At 35.1% G+C, this 13,422-nt stretch overlaps 1 protein-coding gene across 9 annotated transcripts in view; it reads right to left on the minus strand.

Moving 5' to 3' along the window:
* Window positions 1-13,422, minus strand: part of RALYL (RALY RNA binding protein like) — a 729,873-nt gene that overhangs the window by 232,651 nt on the left and 483,800 nt on the right. Inside the window, exon 1 of one of the 9 annotated variants that reach the window (XM_032250224.1) lies at window positions 9,307-9,461. The exons of the other annotated variants lie outside the window; for them this stretch is intronic. Within the exon in view, the coding sequence (XP_032106115.1) occupies window positions 9,307-9,343 (37 nt within the window). The 5' untranslated portion in view covers window positions 9,344-9,461. Of the gene's footprint in view, window positions 1-9,306; window positions 9,462-13,422 lie in introns of those variants that run through there. 9 annotated transcript variants of the gene reach the window in all.

The raw sequence follows: 13,422 nt of genomic DNA on the forward strand, positions 1-13,422 counted from the left end.
AGAGATTAGACACCAAAATTATTAATATTTTGAAATTATAATAAAAATGAAGCATCACAGATTACTTCATTATTCTATTACGTTTGATTATTGCTCTCTTATGTAAATTACATTAGTTATCTATAACAAAATGCTTAAAACAGTGCCTGGCATATGTTAAACATTCAATATATTTGTCACTTTTATAAACATTACTCAGTTCATTTAGAGCTACTAATTTTTCCATTTGGATGAAAACAAGGTTCTCACAATAAAATATGTAAAATTAGAATTAAAATGCTCATAATAAGCATTTTTAGTTGGAGGTAGATAACTTTCTAGAAAAGTTCTGATAATCTTTAATGCTTCAAAGTGATATATCACATGCAAAAATAAAATCATATAGTTAATCTGTGTTGATGACACTGAACAGTTTCAATTTTTTTGTAGAAAGTTTAACCTTACATATTCTAAAGAAAAACAATACATATATTCCCTAGTGTAATTAGATATTTTTAGCATATCAAGTAATCACACTTGGTTGACTGTAACAGCCCTATGCTGTTAATATCAACTTGTGCTGGCACTTGTTATGCCTGCTCTCCGCTTTTCTTGTCCAGCTGGTATTTATTAGATTTAACCATTGACTTATGAAACTGGCGATTTCATATTGCTCAACCAAATAGATAGATTTCCCAAAAAACATAATTAGGCCAGATCACGGTTTTAAAGAACGTTGTTTTCTGACATTTCAAAGACAGTATATGTTAGAGCATAAAAAATACTACTTCCTATTCTACATGGATGCTTATGAATGGTTATCTTTAATCATATCAAACTGCTTACATTCAGGACAGTATTTTATCTTAGGCCTTTGATTAATAATAAAAATTACATATATAATGTTTTGATATATGTGTGTATTGTGAAATGGTGAAGTCAACTTAATGAATTAAACATATCCATTACCATGTCTTTTTGTGAAAACATTTAAAATCTACTCCCTTAGCAATGTTCAAGCATGTGACATATTGTTATAACTGTAGTCACCATGTTGCACAATAAGTCTCCTGAACTTCTTGCTTCTATAACTAGAATTCTGTATCCATTGACAAACATGTCCTCATTGCCCTTCCTGCCCACCTAGCCTCTGGTAACCACCATTTTACTCTCTGCTTCTGTTAATGAGTTCCACTTTTTTAGATTCCAAATATTAGTGAGATGATACAATATTTATCTTTCTGTACCTGGCTTATTCATTTAGTATAATGTCCTCTAGGTTTACCAATGTTGATGTAAGTGACAGGATTTCCTTCTTTTTAAAGATTGAATAGTATTCCACTGGGTGTGTGTGTGTGTGTATCTATGTATATGACAGAGATATATATATCTCATATAATCATATTTTAAATTAAATTAAATATGATATCTCATATAATCATATTTTAAATCCATTTATCTGTGAGTAGAAATTTACATCAAATTTACATATGATGCATGAGATGTATATATCTGAGATATATATTATATGATATCTATATCATATATTTAATCCATATATCTGTCGATAGACATTTATGTTGATTCCATATCTTGACTTTTATGAATAATTCTGCTATAAAAATGGAAGTGCAGGTATTTCTTTGAGATAACTAATTTTATTTTCTTTGAGTATATTTCCAGAAATGAAATTGCTGGATCATTTTGTAATTCTATTTTTAATTTTTTGAGGAAACTTCACACTGTTTTCCATAATGGTTTTACTAATATACATTCCTACCAACGGTGTAAAAGAATTTTCCTTTCTTTATGTATTCACTGATACTTGTTACCTTGCCTCTTTTGTAATAATTCTTCTAACAGGTGTGAGGTGATATATCATTGTGGTTTTAATTTTCAACTTGTATTTCCCTGATGATTAGTGATGCTGAACATTATTTTCATATATATGTTGACCATTTGTATGTCTTCTTTTGAGAAATGACTTTTCACATTCTTTACCCACTTTTCAATCAAGTTATTCATTATATTGCTATTGACCTGTTTGAGTTATGAATATTAACCTCTTATGGTTAATATTAAAATATATACTCAAAATACATGAATCAGAATAGAAAGCCCAACCATAAATCTAAGCATTCTAACCAATGAATCAGAATAGCAAGCCCAGACATAAATCTAAGCATTTTTAGTCAACTGATCTACAAAGTGCCAAGAGCACACAATGGGGAAAGTATCGTCTCTTCAATAAATGATGTTGAAAAACTGGATCTACATAAATACGAGAAAGAAATTTGACCTTTATTTCACTCCATATACAAAGATAAACTCAAAATGAATTAAGTAATTAAACATAAGACCTGCAACTATAAAACTACTAGAAGAAAACTACTTGACATTAGTTTGGGCCAAAACTTTTTGGATATGTCTGCAAAAGCATAGGCAATAAAAGCAAAAACAGACAGAACTGCATCAAACCTAAAAGCTTTCACACAGCAAAGAAAAATAATCAACAGAGTGAAGAGACAACCATGGAATGGAAGAAAATATTTGTAAACCACTTTGTTAAAATGATAGACTGATATCTTCATTTAATACCAATCTTATTTTCCTAAGTGTCATGTTGTTTCACATGTATTTTTTTATCAATAAATACAAATTAATCTTACTTTTTAACTGTGACATTTTTTGAAGTGATAAAGTATACTCTGCAGAGAACATGTACCTGAACACCTGGGGACAGAGTTAATGCCACGGTTTTTACGCAAGTGTAGATATAAATGCAGCACAGATTCTTAGAAGAAAAACTAAAAGAACAGGTGATGTATGATAGCCAAATTGTTTTCTGAAAGTACAGAAGAGAAATGTACAAATGCTCACCCTCCACAAAAGTGACCTTTGAGTGTATGGAGCATTGTTAAACAGAAAGATATATGAATAGATCATCAGACTTTTTGAGAGAGAAAGAGAGAGAGAGGGAAAGAGAGAGAGAATATATTTCTGCAGGCAAAACCAGTCACAGGCTAGAGCCTGTAAAAGCCTGTAAATTAAGGATATGAGGCAGACCAATATGTATTTCCATTTAAGGTCAATCTGTATCAGGGGTGTTATCAGTCACCCTTTGTACATCTCTGCTCTCAAACTGGCATCTACCTTCCTATTGCGCATGCTCAATCAGACTGTACTGCTTCTATTCATGCACACATGATTCCACAGAGGAATCTATAAAATTACAATTTCTCAATTTCTACCAGTTATAGAATTCATATTAGAACTTGAGAGTAAAAAAGGCTGAAGACATTGCAGATATCATACCAGAATTCCCTGCAAGCATCAATAATAGATAAATAAAAGACTGAATTTAATAGTGCCCTCTACAGAGCCTTTACCACTCAAGCCTAATAATTGTTCTTTTTTTTTTTCTGGTGTAACTTTAAAAATATTTTAAAACCTAGATCACATTTTTAACTCGTTATGTAATAAAGAAGACCAACATTTAATATACGAAATAATTTGGGAATAACACATTATTTCTTTTGCCTTCACAGTTACAAAGAAATCATGGTATCAATATTATCAATGTAAGTATTTGTTTTAAATAATAATCAATTTTTATCTTGCTATTTAATTTGTAATAATCAATTTCAACAAGCACCTTTAAACAAGTTTTCTATAAAACACAATGCATTAATAAATATGTGACTGCTAAGACAAATAATATTCAAAAAATTACAAAATATCAAACCTATTATCACTGTTGATCTCTGAGGGACCAATTCTACCAAGTCTACATCAACAGAGACTGGCAACAACCCTGTTCTCCCCTGTCAATGCCTTTGAAAGCTTTACAACAATCCTATCAAAATGTGAATTCATTTTTTCTCACAGGAAGATTTTTAAAGAGAGTTAGAATTAATTTCAATTCTTATAAACAAGAATGCAATGATTTTATAAGAAGATAAATCAGAAAATATTCCTGGTCAAACAATATCTTTCGGACCTATGGATGATCAAAATTTGATTGTCTTTCAACCAATGACTGCATGTCTTACTGCATATGGAAGGTAATTATTTTAAAAATTGTCATTTAAAAAATATTGCACAAGTCACTTAGAAACATAGTGATTCCTAAAAGCTAGTAGGCACATATTATGTCTGAATTCAGTTACAAGTGAAATGTACTTTTCAGTTAAATTCTGTTGTCTGTCCTACTCTGTCTATCCAATGTTCCTGATGCTTTTTGACCTCATCTTTAGTCACTCTATATTCTAGACTACTTCTTGGTCCTTCAATTACCCCAAATTCCTCAAGGACTGTGCAAATACTATTTCTACTTGGAACTATCCAAAGAGAAACAGAACCAACTTCCTTACTTCTTTAGGGTGTCTGATCAAATGTCCCCTTGTTAAGTGGCTTTTCCTGACTTCCCCATAGAAAACAGAAATTCCCAACTCCATGTTCCAAAACTCCATTTCTACTTTATTGCTTTATTTTTCTCTGTAGCACTTAGTATTACATAGCATATTATATATTTATTTGTGTGACATCTTATCTTCAATAAAATTTTGTTTTGTTCATGGCTATAGCCCTACCATTAGAGTAGTCTCTGGAAAGTAAGAGGTGGTCAAAAAATATATATATAAGTGAATAAACTTCAATGGACAGCCATGGATTTTGATGGGCAAAGCATCACATTATGCACTGAGAATGCATCAAACAAGAATAAAAAAATACCTTATATGAAACAGACGTAGAGATTAGTGGGATAAAGAGATAATTATATATATGACATAATGTAGAAATTTGAAGAAAAATTACAATATATGAACTGAGGCCAGGCACAGTGGCTCACAACTGTTATCCCAGCATTTTGGGAGGCCAAGGTGGCCAGATTACCTCAGGTCAGGAGTTCGAGAGCAGCCTGGGAAACCTGGTAAAACCCTATCTCTACTAAAAATACAAAAATTACCAGGGCATGGTATACCTGTAATCCCAGCTACTTGGAAGGCTGATGAAGGAGAATCTCTTGAATCCAGAGGCAGGGGTTGCAGTAAGCTGAGACTGTACCACTGCACTCCAGTGTGGGTGACAGGGTAAGACTCTGTCTCAAAAACAAACAAACAAACAAAACCAATATATGCACTGAAAAGAGAAAATGGAAAGAGTGATCTGACTTAGAAACTGGGGAGGCATTTATGAAGGATGTGGCAGGTGAGTTAAACTTTCAACAGAGAGGTGTGAAGGTGTAGGTGAAGGCTATCTATCAACAAGAAGATAAATGGGCAAAGGCATAGCGATAAGAGTATATAGTAAATTTCAGGGACAGTTGGTAGTTTTTTTGTTTGCGTGTTTTTTGAGATGGAGTCTAGCTCTGTCACTCAGGCTGGAGTGCAATGGTGCAATCTTGGCTTACTGCAACCTCTGCCTCTTGGTTTCAAGTGATTATTGTGCCTCAGCCTTCCGTGGAGCTGGGATTACAGGTGCCTGCCACAATGCCCAGCTAATTTTTGTATTTTTAGTAGAGATGGGGTTTCACCATGTTAGCCAGGCTGGTCTTGAACTCCTGAACTCAAGTGATTCTCTGCCTTTGCCTCCCAAAGTGCTGGGATGACAGGCAAGAGCCCCTGCACCTGGCTGACAATTGGTAGCTTGATAAAGGCTAGAATATAGGTGGTACCAGGAAGGGAAGAAAGTAGTGGGCGGATAACAATCATGTAAATTTCTATATTGTAACATCATGCTTGTATTCACTTTCTAGTTTAGTGATTCTCAAATTTCAGGAGTATGAAATTTTTTTAAAAAAAGAACACTGAAACATAATGAGAGCTGCATTTGCTACAGTTATTTTTTAAATAAAATATATGGTATAAAAAGCTATTATAAATGTAGTACCACCTTTTAAATACATTTGTTTTTATTAAACATATTTTAGAACTTCAAATGCACGTGTGTATATATATGTGTGTATGTGTGTGTGTGTGTATGTCCACATACACATATATATTTCTTCATTATACAAACAATGATTAATATTCATATGAATTCTAGGGGACCTTACGGTAATTCCATGGGCCCCTATGGATCTGAAGCGCACAAGCCCAGAGTCACCATCTAATCAATGACAAACCATTAATATCTTTGAGTAGGGGAATGATCTAATGAAGTCTGTATCGTGGAGGAACTGAGGGTTAGAGATGGAAGGTACCCTACAGAACACCTTCTCAGTGCAATCTATGAAAGTTACAGAAGAGATTGCAACGTACAGAAATAATAGATATTGGTCAAAACTATAAGCAGAAGACTATGATGACCAGTATTTAGATTTTGAAGTGACTCATCAAGTATTTCCATGATAATATGGATAAGGTGGATAAGCTCACCCAAAGATATAATTAGCAATTCAAAATACATGAACCGTTCCAATTCAGTAAAATAAGATGAAATGTTGCACACCTGATACTCGATTCACACTGTTTTCTTTGCTGTGGTATAGGTATTGTGGTATTTTCAAAATTCTGTGGCTTCTACTCTATTTTTTCCTCTAAGTCGGTATTTTAAAAACATATTCATTTTTCTAAAATGTACCTTCATGTGTCTTTTATACACAAAAATGTTTTCTCAAGGTCACATGGAGTTTCAGCAAGGCAGGTAACAGGTTTTCCTTGGTTTATACAGAATATAAATTCTTGAAAATTTAAACATAAACTTCATAAATATTATTATATATATAAAAATATTTAAATGAACTCAAAAGTTAAAAGTTAATTTCCAAATCAACTTGATTTGTAAAAATAGGTTTACAATTCCTTCAATTGGTCTGTACCTGTTTGGCTCTGGTAATATTAGCATCTGATATATGCAAACATTTTTAAATACCACTCAAAAAATTCTGTATCTAATTGAAAGTCTTTAATGCAGTTTTGCACAAGTAAGATCTGCTATCTGAATGAACACTAAAGCTGTTCCTTTTACCTAGCAATTGTTCTATCAGAAGCAAGGAAATGGGCACTCTTCCCTCCCTCTCCTCCTCTTGTAATAATGAATTATAAATAACTAATCTCAATGTGAGTGAAGGATGGATTTCAAAGTCCCCGATGAATCTTCAAAGGCTTAGTACAATTTATACTTTAAAATCTCTCTTTTAAGTATTCTTTTCTTCCTCCCCACCCCAAACTCCTGACATAGCCACATGCACCGTTACTATTCCTCTTGTCAGATCCTCTGAAAGGAAACAATTATTTTTATTAAAAGGTGTCATATTAAATCTTTAGATAATGAGAAAAACTAGGATACTGATTTATGTACTATCTCATTTTTAAAGAAAATCATAAGAATACTTTGTACCTTCTTTCCTACAGTGAGGTTTTGTTTAATGTACTTTATTGCCTTAATTGAATTACAATTGCCTCCAAGTGAGTTTACGCCTTTTACATGATCAAAAACACACACATAAAAGATATGATTGAAAATGGAAATGCGCTGGATTTTGGTGATGGGATAATTCCAGTATTTCTGTTTACCCATTGGATGGCAAACAACTGTATTACATTCTACTTTTGCAAATATTGTTAGTGTAAGAAATTCATTTAAGGGTTCTATTTGCTTTTATTGCTAAGCTTTCAATATACTTTTATTTTATTATGTTTCTGCTCTCTGATATTTTATATTATTAGAATATAGAAGCACTTAATGCAACATAAAATAGCTGACACAATTACATTTAAGTAACACATTAGATTTTTTTTAACTGAATCATTCCAGTACACCCTACTGTGTTCATGCCTATATAATTATACGTTTTCTGACTTGTCTCATGTAATTCACAATTTCTTCCTGCTGCTTAATCACAGACTTTAGCAAGCACATTTTAAGGGGAGAGACTCAGTGTAATTTTTTTGTGAATCTTTTATTTTCCATGTGCATTAAGGCATAGATAACCCACAAAGAAAAAAGATGAGGGATATATAAAAGATACAGGAGTAAAGGCATAAGACGGTTTTCAAGTACATGCATAATTTAGATTCATTCTTGTAGGAGGAATCTCCTACAAGGAAATTAAACAGCAATATATTTGTAGACTTCATACCAATCATTTTTATATGAAAAAGTAGCAGTTATCATATGTTGTTTCTTTATCACAAAAAAGAACTGGCATCAAAAGGCAATCAAGCTTATAGAATCAAACTGGCAGCCTAGCCCTCAGAGCTTTCTGTGGTGCATGAAACTTCTTTGAACAGGAGAAATGTTAGTTTTCAGATCTCAGGTGAAAATAGACCAAAGAATAAATTATCACACTAAAAATTATCTTTCTAAGATTCATTGGTTTTTTGATAGAATAATTGTAACTGATAGACTTTCTATTTTTCAAAATATTTGATAACATTTAAAGACATCACAAGAAATAATGAACAAGTACAGATTTTGACTACAAAATAAGTTGCTGTTACCTGCCTATGATGATAAATAGAGATAGTGACAGACCATTTTGGGCTAAATATGGTATTATTTACTTTAGACAATAGAAAAGATAAAGTGATAAAGAGTTAGGCTTACTAGAGAAAGGTGATTGTAAAGCTTTTCATGAGAGGCTTATTGCTTTACCATAAAATAGTGTTATTATGACACTCTTGATTTTTAGCAAGATCCTGATAGCTTTCAGTTCCATAATCATCTTTGTTCTGGACTTTAGGCCAGGGTAATTTTATTGCTCCTTTTCAGCCAGAATCAGTTCCTTTAGGGGAGACTGCAGATGACTCCTTTTAACCCTTTGAATTGGTGCCTGTAGTGAATTATGTCACTAGCATGCTCTGGACCAAGAAGTTTGGCAATGAATAACATCCTGTTAAATATTCAACTTGTCATTCACAATTAACTCTCGCCCTCCATTCTGAGCTGTTTAATTCCCCTTAAGAAGTTGTAATTGAAATTGGATGAATAAATGAAAGTTTTAGGCTAGCTTCCCAAACCTCTCAATAGACTTCCAGGAAAGAAAATCTATCACTCCTAGAAAAGCAAAAAGGAGAACTGTCCAGTGATCATGCCTGAATGAAGGATGCTGGGCTAGACTGAAATTGCATTTGATCTGTTTCTCTGTTGATTTTGTAAACCTTTCCAAGGGTTTCCATAGTAACAAGCGAATTATCCCCTCTCCCCTAAACATCTTTCAGGCATGTTGCAGGAATAAAGATAAAGGTTAGGGTGAGAAAAGCTACAGTATCTTTTCTACGACCAGAATGTATCTGAAGAAGTCATGATCAGTCTTTTAAGAAATCAAGTATGTTTCCCCTACTACAGTGATATGAAAAAGTTGGGTCAGATTTTACTTACATCTCTGATGTCTGCGTTTGCTCCTGTACATGGTCATTTTGAAAAAATTCGACTTTCTAAGAAGTAATTGATTTGACCACGGAGACAAAGAGACGGGTTGTGCTCCTGCTTTGCAGTAAGACTGTTGCTCACTGACAGAAGGTAACCAGCAATCACACTGTGAAAGCCAGGGTAATACCATTCTCATAAAATTACAGGGGAGATGCTACAGCCTGCAACTACTCTATCTAATGTAAATCTTCTCAGAAAAATTGCATTTCCATCACTTTCCCACAACCTATAGCAGTTAAGTTCTCTTATGAAATCTGTACTATTAAATTGCTGTCCATGAAGCAATGTTGGATCAAGAATAGATTCATATATTTAGCAAGAATTGCAAAACTGAAAATCTAAAAATATAAAAACCCTTGTTTGGTATATATAGAAATTAAAAATTGCATTCATATGTCTTTTGACCACTATAGAATACTGAAATTTGTATTTTATTCTGAAACTCTGCTAAATTCTTTTCTTCTAAGAACCTCTCATATACCATACACTTTGTATGTTCAATTATTAAAGCAATTATCACTTTTAGTTTGTTGATTTCTCCAGTCTGTGCTTCTCAGGCAAAGCAGAAATAGCATGTTTTTACATTTATATCCACAGAACTTTACACAGAAGTTGCACACAATAGGTTCTCAGGCTCAGTGAGTGCCTACTACGGACCAAGCACTCTGCTCCTTCTTGCAGGATGCCTCTCCAGAAGCTTCCCCTACCCCCAACCCCTGGGGCCCCAGTTTAGTCCTCAGTTCTCCACTTTGACAGTATTTGGAGCATATCCTTATCTGACTATGTTTCACACTGTCACTCAAGTGGACAGCGTAGCTCTGCCTTCATTATGCCTTGTACTGTCCTTTTCTGAGAGCAATGCCTGGCATGCAGCAGAAGCTCAGGAACACTGACTCTCCTAAACACTCCAATGTGAGCATGGTTTCAAAACACCTTTGGGTGCTGATTAGGGTGTCTGAAATTCAGTTTTTATTTAAAATACAGAAGGGCCCACATACCAGTGAAGAATTTCTATGTAATAAGCCTTCCTTGTTATATATTAAGTTTCACCTTCTAAACAAGAAGTGGACATATTCAACTGTTCAAAGTTTACTTTAGTGTGAACAAATCTAGGCTACCTACTAGTAGTTGGAAATATCATCTCTATAACTCTGCTTGATAAAAGCATTATTTCAGTGTAAAGAATATTTTGTACTTAAATAATTACATTTCAAAACCACAGATACAAGAATAATATTCAATAAGTTTTCAGCAATATTCTGTCCAGCGTCCTTGACTTTTGACTAATTAAACTCTTCAGTAAGACTGTTTGTCATAGGCCACTATGGCTATATCTTGCTTTAGGGCATAGTCAATGTCTATATTGCTGTACATTCTGCAAGGATTTTTTTCCTTGTATTTTCTTCTAGTGAGCTTAATATATATCAATAAATAAAGCAAGCCTTTTCTTGTCTACATAAAACATACCTCACATCTCATATCCCCTTTACCTGCTTAATTTTTCTTCATAGCACTTAATCATCATCTGAAATAGTCTATAGTTACCTGCTTTCCTATTGTCTTTCTCCTCCTATTAGAACATAAATTTCTGAGGATAAAACTTAATTTTCTTCGGAGATGTACATCTATCCTGGCACAAAGTAGGCTCTTAATAAATATTTGTGGAATGAATGAGTTGTTTTGTGTATGGGCGGGGAGTGGTGGGCACAAGTCTTGTTCTGTCACCCAGAGTGGAATACAGTTGCATGATCTAGGCTGTCAACCTCTGCCTTTCGGGTTCTAGTGATTCTCCTGCCTCAGCCTCCCAAGTAGCTGGGATTACAGGTGCCTGCCACCATACCTGGCTAATTTTTGTAGTTTTAGTGGAGATAAGGTTTCACCATGTTGGCCAGGCTGATCTTGAACACCTGACCTGAGGTGATCCACCCACCTCAGCCTCCCAAAGTGCTGGGATTACAGGTGTGAGCCATCACGTCTGCACATGAATGAATTTTAATAAACAAGTTATGATTATGAAGTCCATACAATCACAAATTCTCTTTCTATAAATTTAGACAAGAGCCAATTCATGTTTATTGACTACAGAAACTTTTTCACATAATGAAAATACTTGTCATTTCTCATCTTTTAGTCCTAGCGTTAACTTGAATGAGTTTTCTCATTATGAGCTCTCAATATATAGATTTCAATGAAATTGTATATATTCACAGATGTGAAGATGTACTGATTTATTTTAAATTCACAGAAACAAAGTTATATTTAATAAGCAATGTCTCCTTTACAAAAGTTATTTGCTGATTTCTTGGACACCAATGCCATAAGACCAAGAAGGCATGAAAACTGTTGCAATTCAATAAAATTAAAACATATTTTATATTTTTCTGATATATGTGGTATATATTTATGATATGAAGAAACATGATAATAATTAGGCAGTTATGGACTAATTTCATAATGACTCAAATGTGATTGATATTAGCATTATTTGATTATATGAGGTCAAATTTGTAGTTTTTCACTTTTCACACTTTTAATTCTCCATTATCTATAATTAATATCCATCTGAAGAGATTTTAGAAGACCATGTGACAATTTAATTAACTTCATTCATATGTGCAACAAGCCCCCACCCTCCAGCCTCACCCATCATCACACCTATACACATTAAAATAGACATCCATATATAAACAGGCACAAAATAAAACAAACTGCCTGACTTGTATTTGTCAATGTTTGGCCCATCTTTCTCCTCCAACCTTATATCAAGGCTGACTTTCTTAGGCTCCATGTAGGGGATTTCCATCTCATCAATCCTTTCTTCTGTTACTTTTCTCACCTCAGTGCATTTAGAGCATCTACTCCTGAACCTTACATCTGGGCCTAGAGTGGCTCGAATCCTGCAGGGCTTGAGGCCAGCAAAATCGGGGACCTCACATACACTTGGTGAATACAGGCCAACTTCATGGGTACCATGCTGCGGTAGGGTGGGCAGGTGAGAGAAAGACAGGGGCAGTGGCTCAAGAGGAGGAGAGGCCTTGGTTAAAGTGGAACTTGGGAAATCTTCATTCAGAAGAGTAGGAAGGAAAATTATAGATATAAGAGACAGAGAGAGCAGCTAAAGAGAGGGGCACATCCAGACACTCCACTCTTCTATCTTCCTACTGTCTTCAAGAATCCTGAATGGGCAGGAGAGAGATCCAAGATCCAAGGAGCAGCTCAGGATTGCAGCTCCCAGTGAAAGCGCAGAGAGTGAGTGGACACCGAATTTCCAGACTGATTTTTATTGCCCACAGACCAGGAGATTCCCAGGCAGAAGAGCCCCATGGGTCACCCGAGCGACTCTTTTGGCTGGCTCTGCTGTTTTGCCGGCGCCCTGGCTCGAAGGTTCTCAATACATAATACATGGGACTGGATGCCCTTTTAGGTGGTGAATGGAGCTCCGGGAAGGCAGAGTTGCCCATTCAGCTGATTAAAAAGGGGGCTAAAACAGCAGGCCAGACCAGGAGATTCCCGGGCAAAAAAGTGCCACGAATCTCAGCACCACTGTTTCAGCCAGCGCAGTGGGTCGCCGCACGAGAAATCACACAGCAGCTCTGAATGAACAACGGAGCTCACAGCTCAGCACTTGAGCTCCTATAAAGGACAGACTGTCTCCTCAAGGAGCTCCCTGACCCATGTGCACCCAAAGAGTCACCTCATAAAGGAGAGCTCAGACCGACATTTGGCAGGTATCCTTCTGGGACAAAGATAGCAGAAGAAACTGGTAGCAACCCTTAACATTCTGCAGCGGCTGCAGGCGATCCCCAGGCAAGCATGGCCTGGAGTGGACCTCAGCAGTCCTACAGCAGAGGGGCCAGACTGTTAGAAGGAAAACTAAGAAACAGAAATAACTTTATTATCAACAAACTGGACGTCTACTCAGAGACCCAATCTGAAACTCAGCAACCACAAAGAAGACAGGTGGATAAATCCACAAAGATGGGAAGAAACCAGAGCAAAAAGGCCAAAAACACCTGAAACCAGAATACCTCTCCTCCTACAAGGGATCACAACTCCTCATCAGCA

The sequence above is a fragment of the Sapajus apella genome, unplaced genomic scaffold (genome assembly GCF_009761245.1).
Source record: "Sapajus apella isolate SASKATOON/1434 unplaced genomic scaffold, GSC_monkey_1.0 scaffold3, whole genome shotgun sequence".
In the NCBI taxonomy this organism is placed as follows: Eukaryota; Metazoa; Chordata; class Mammalia; order Primates; family Cebidae; genus Sapajus; species Sapajus apella.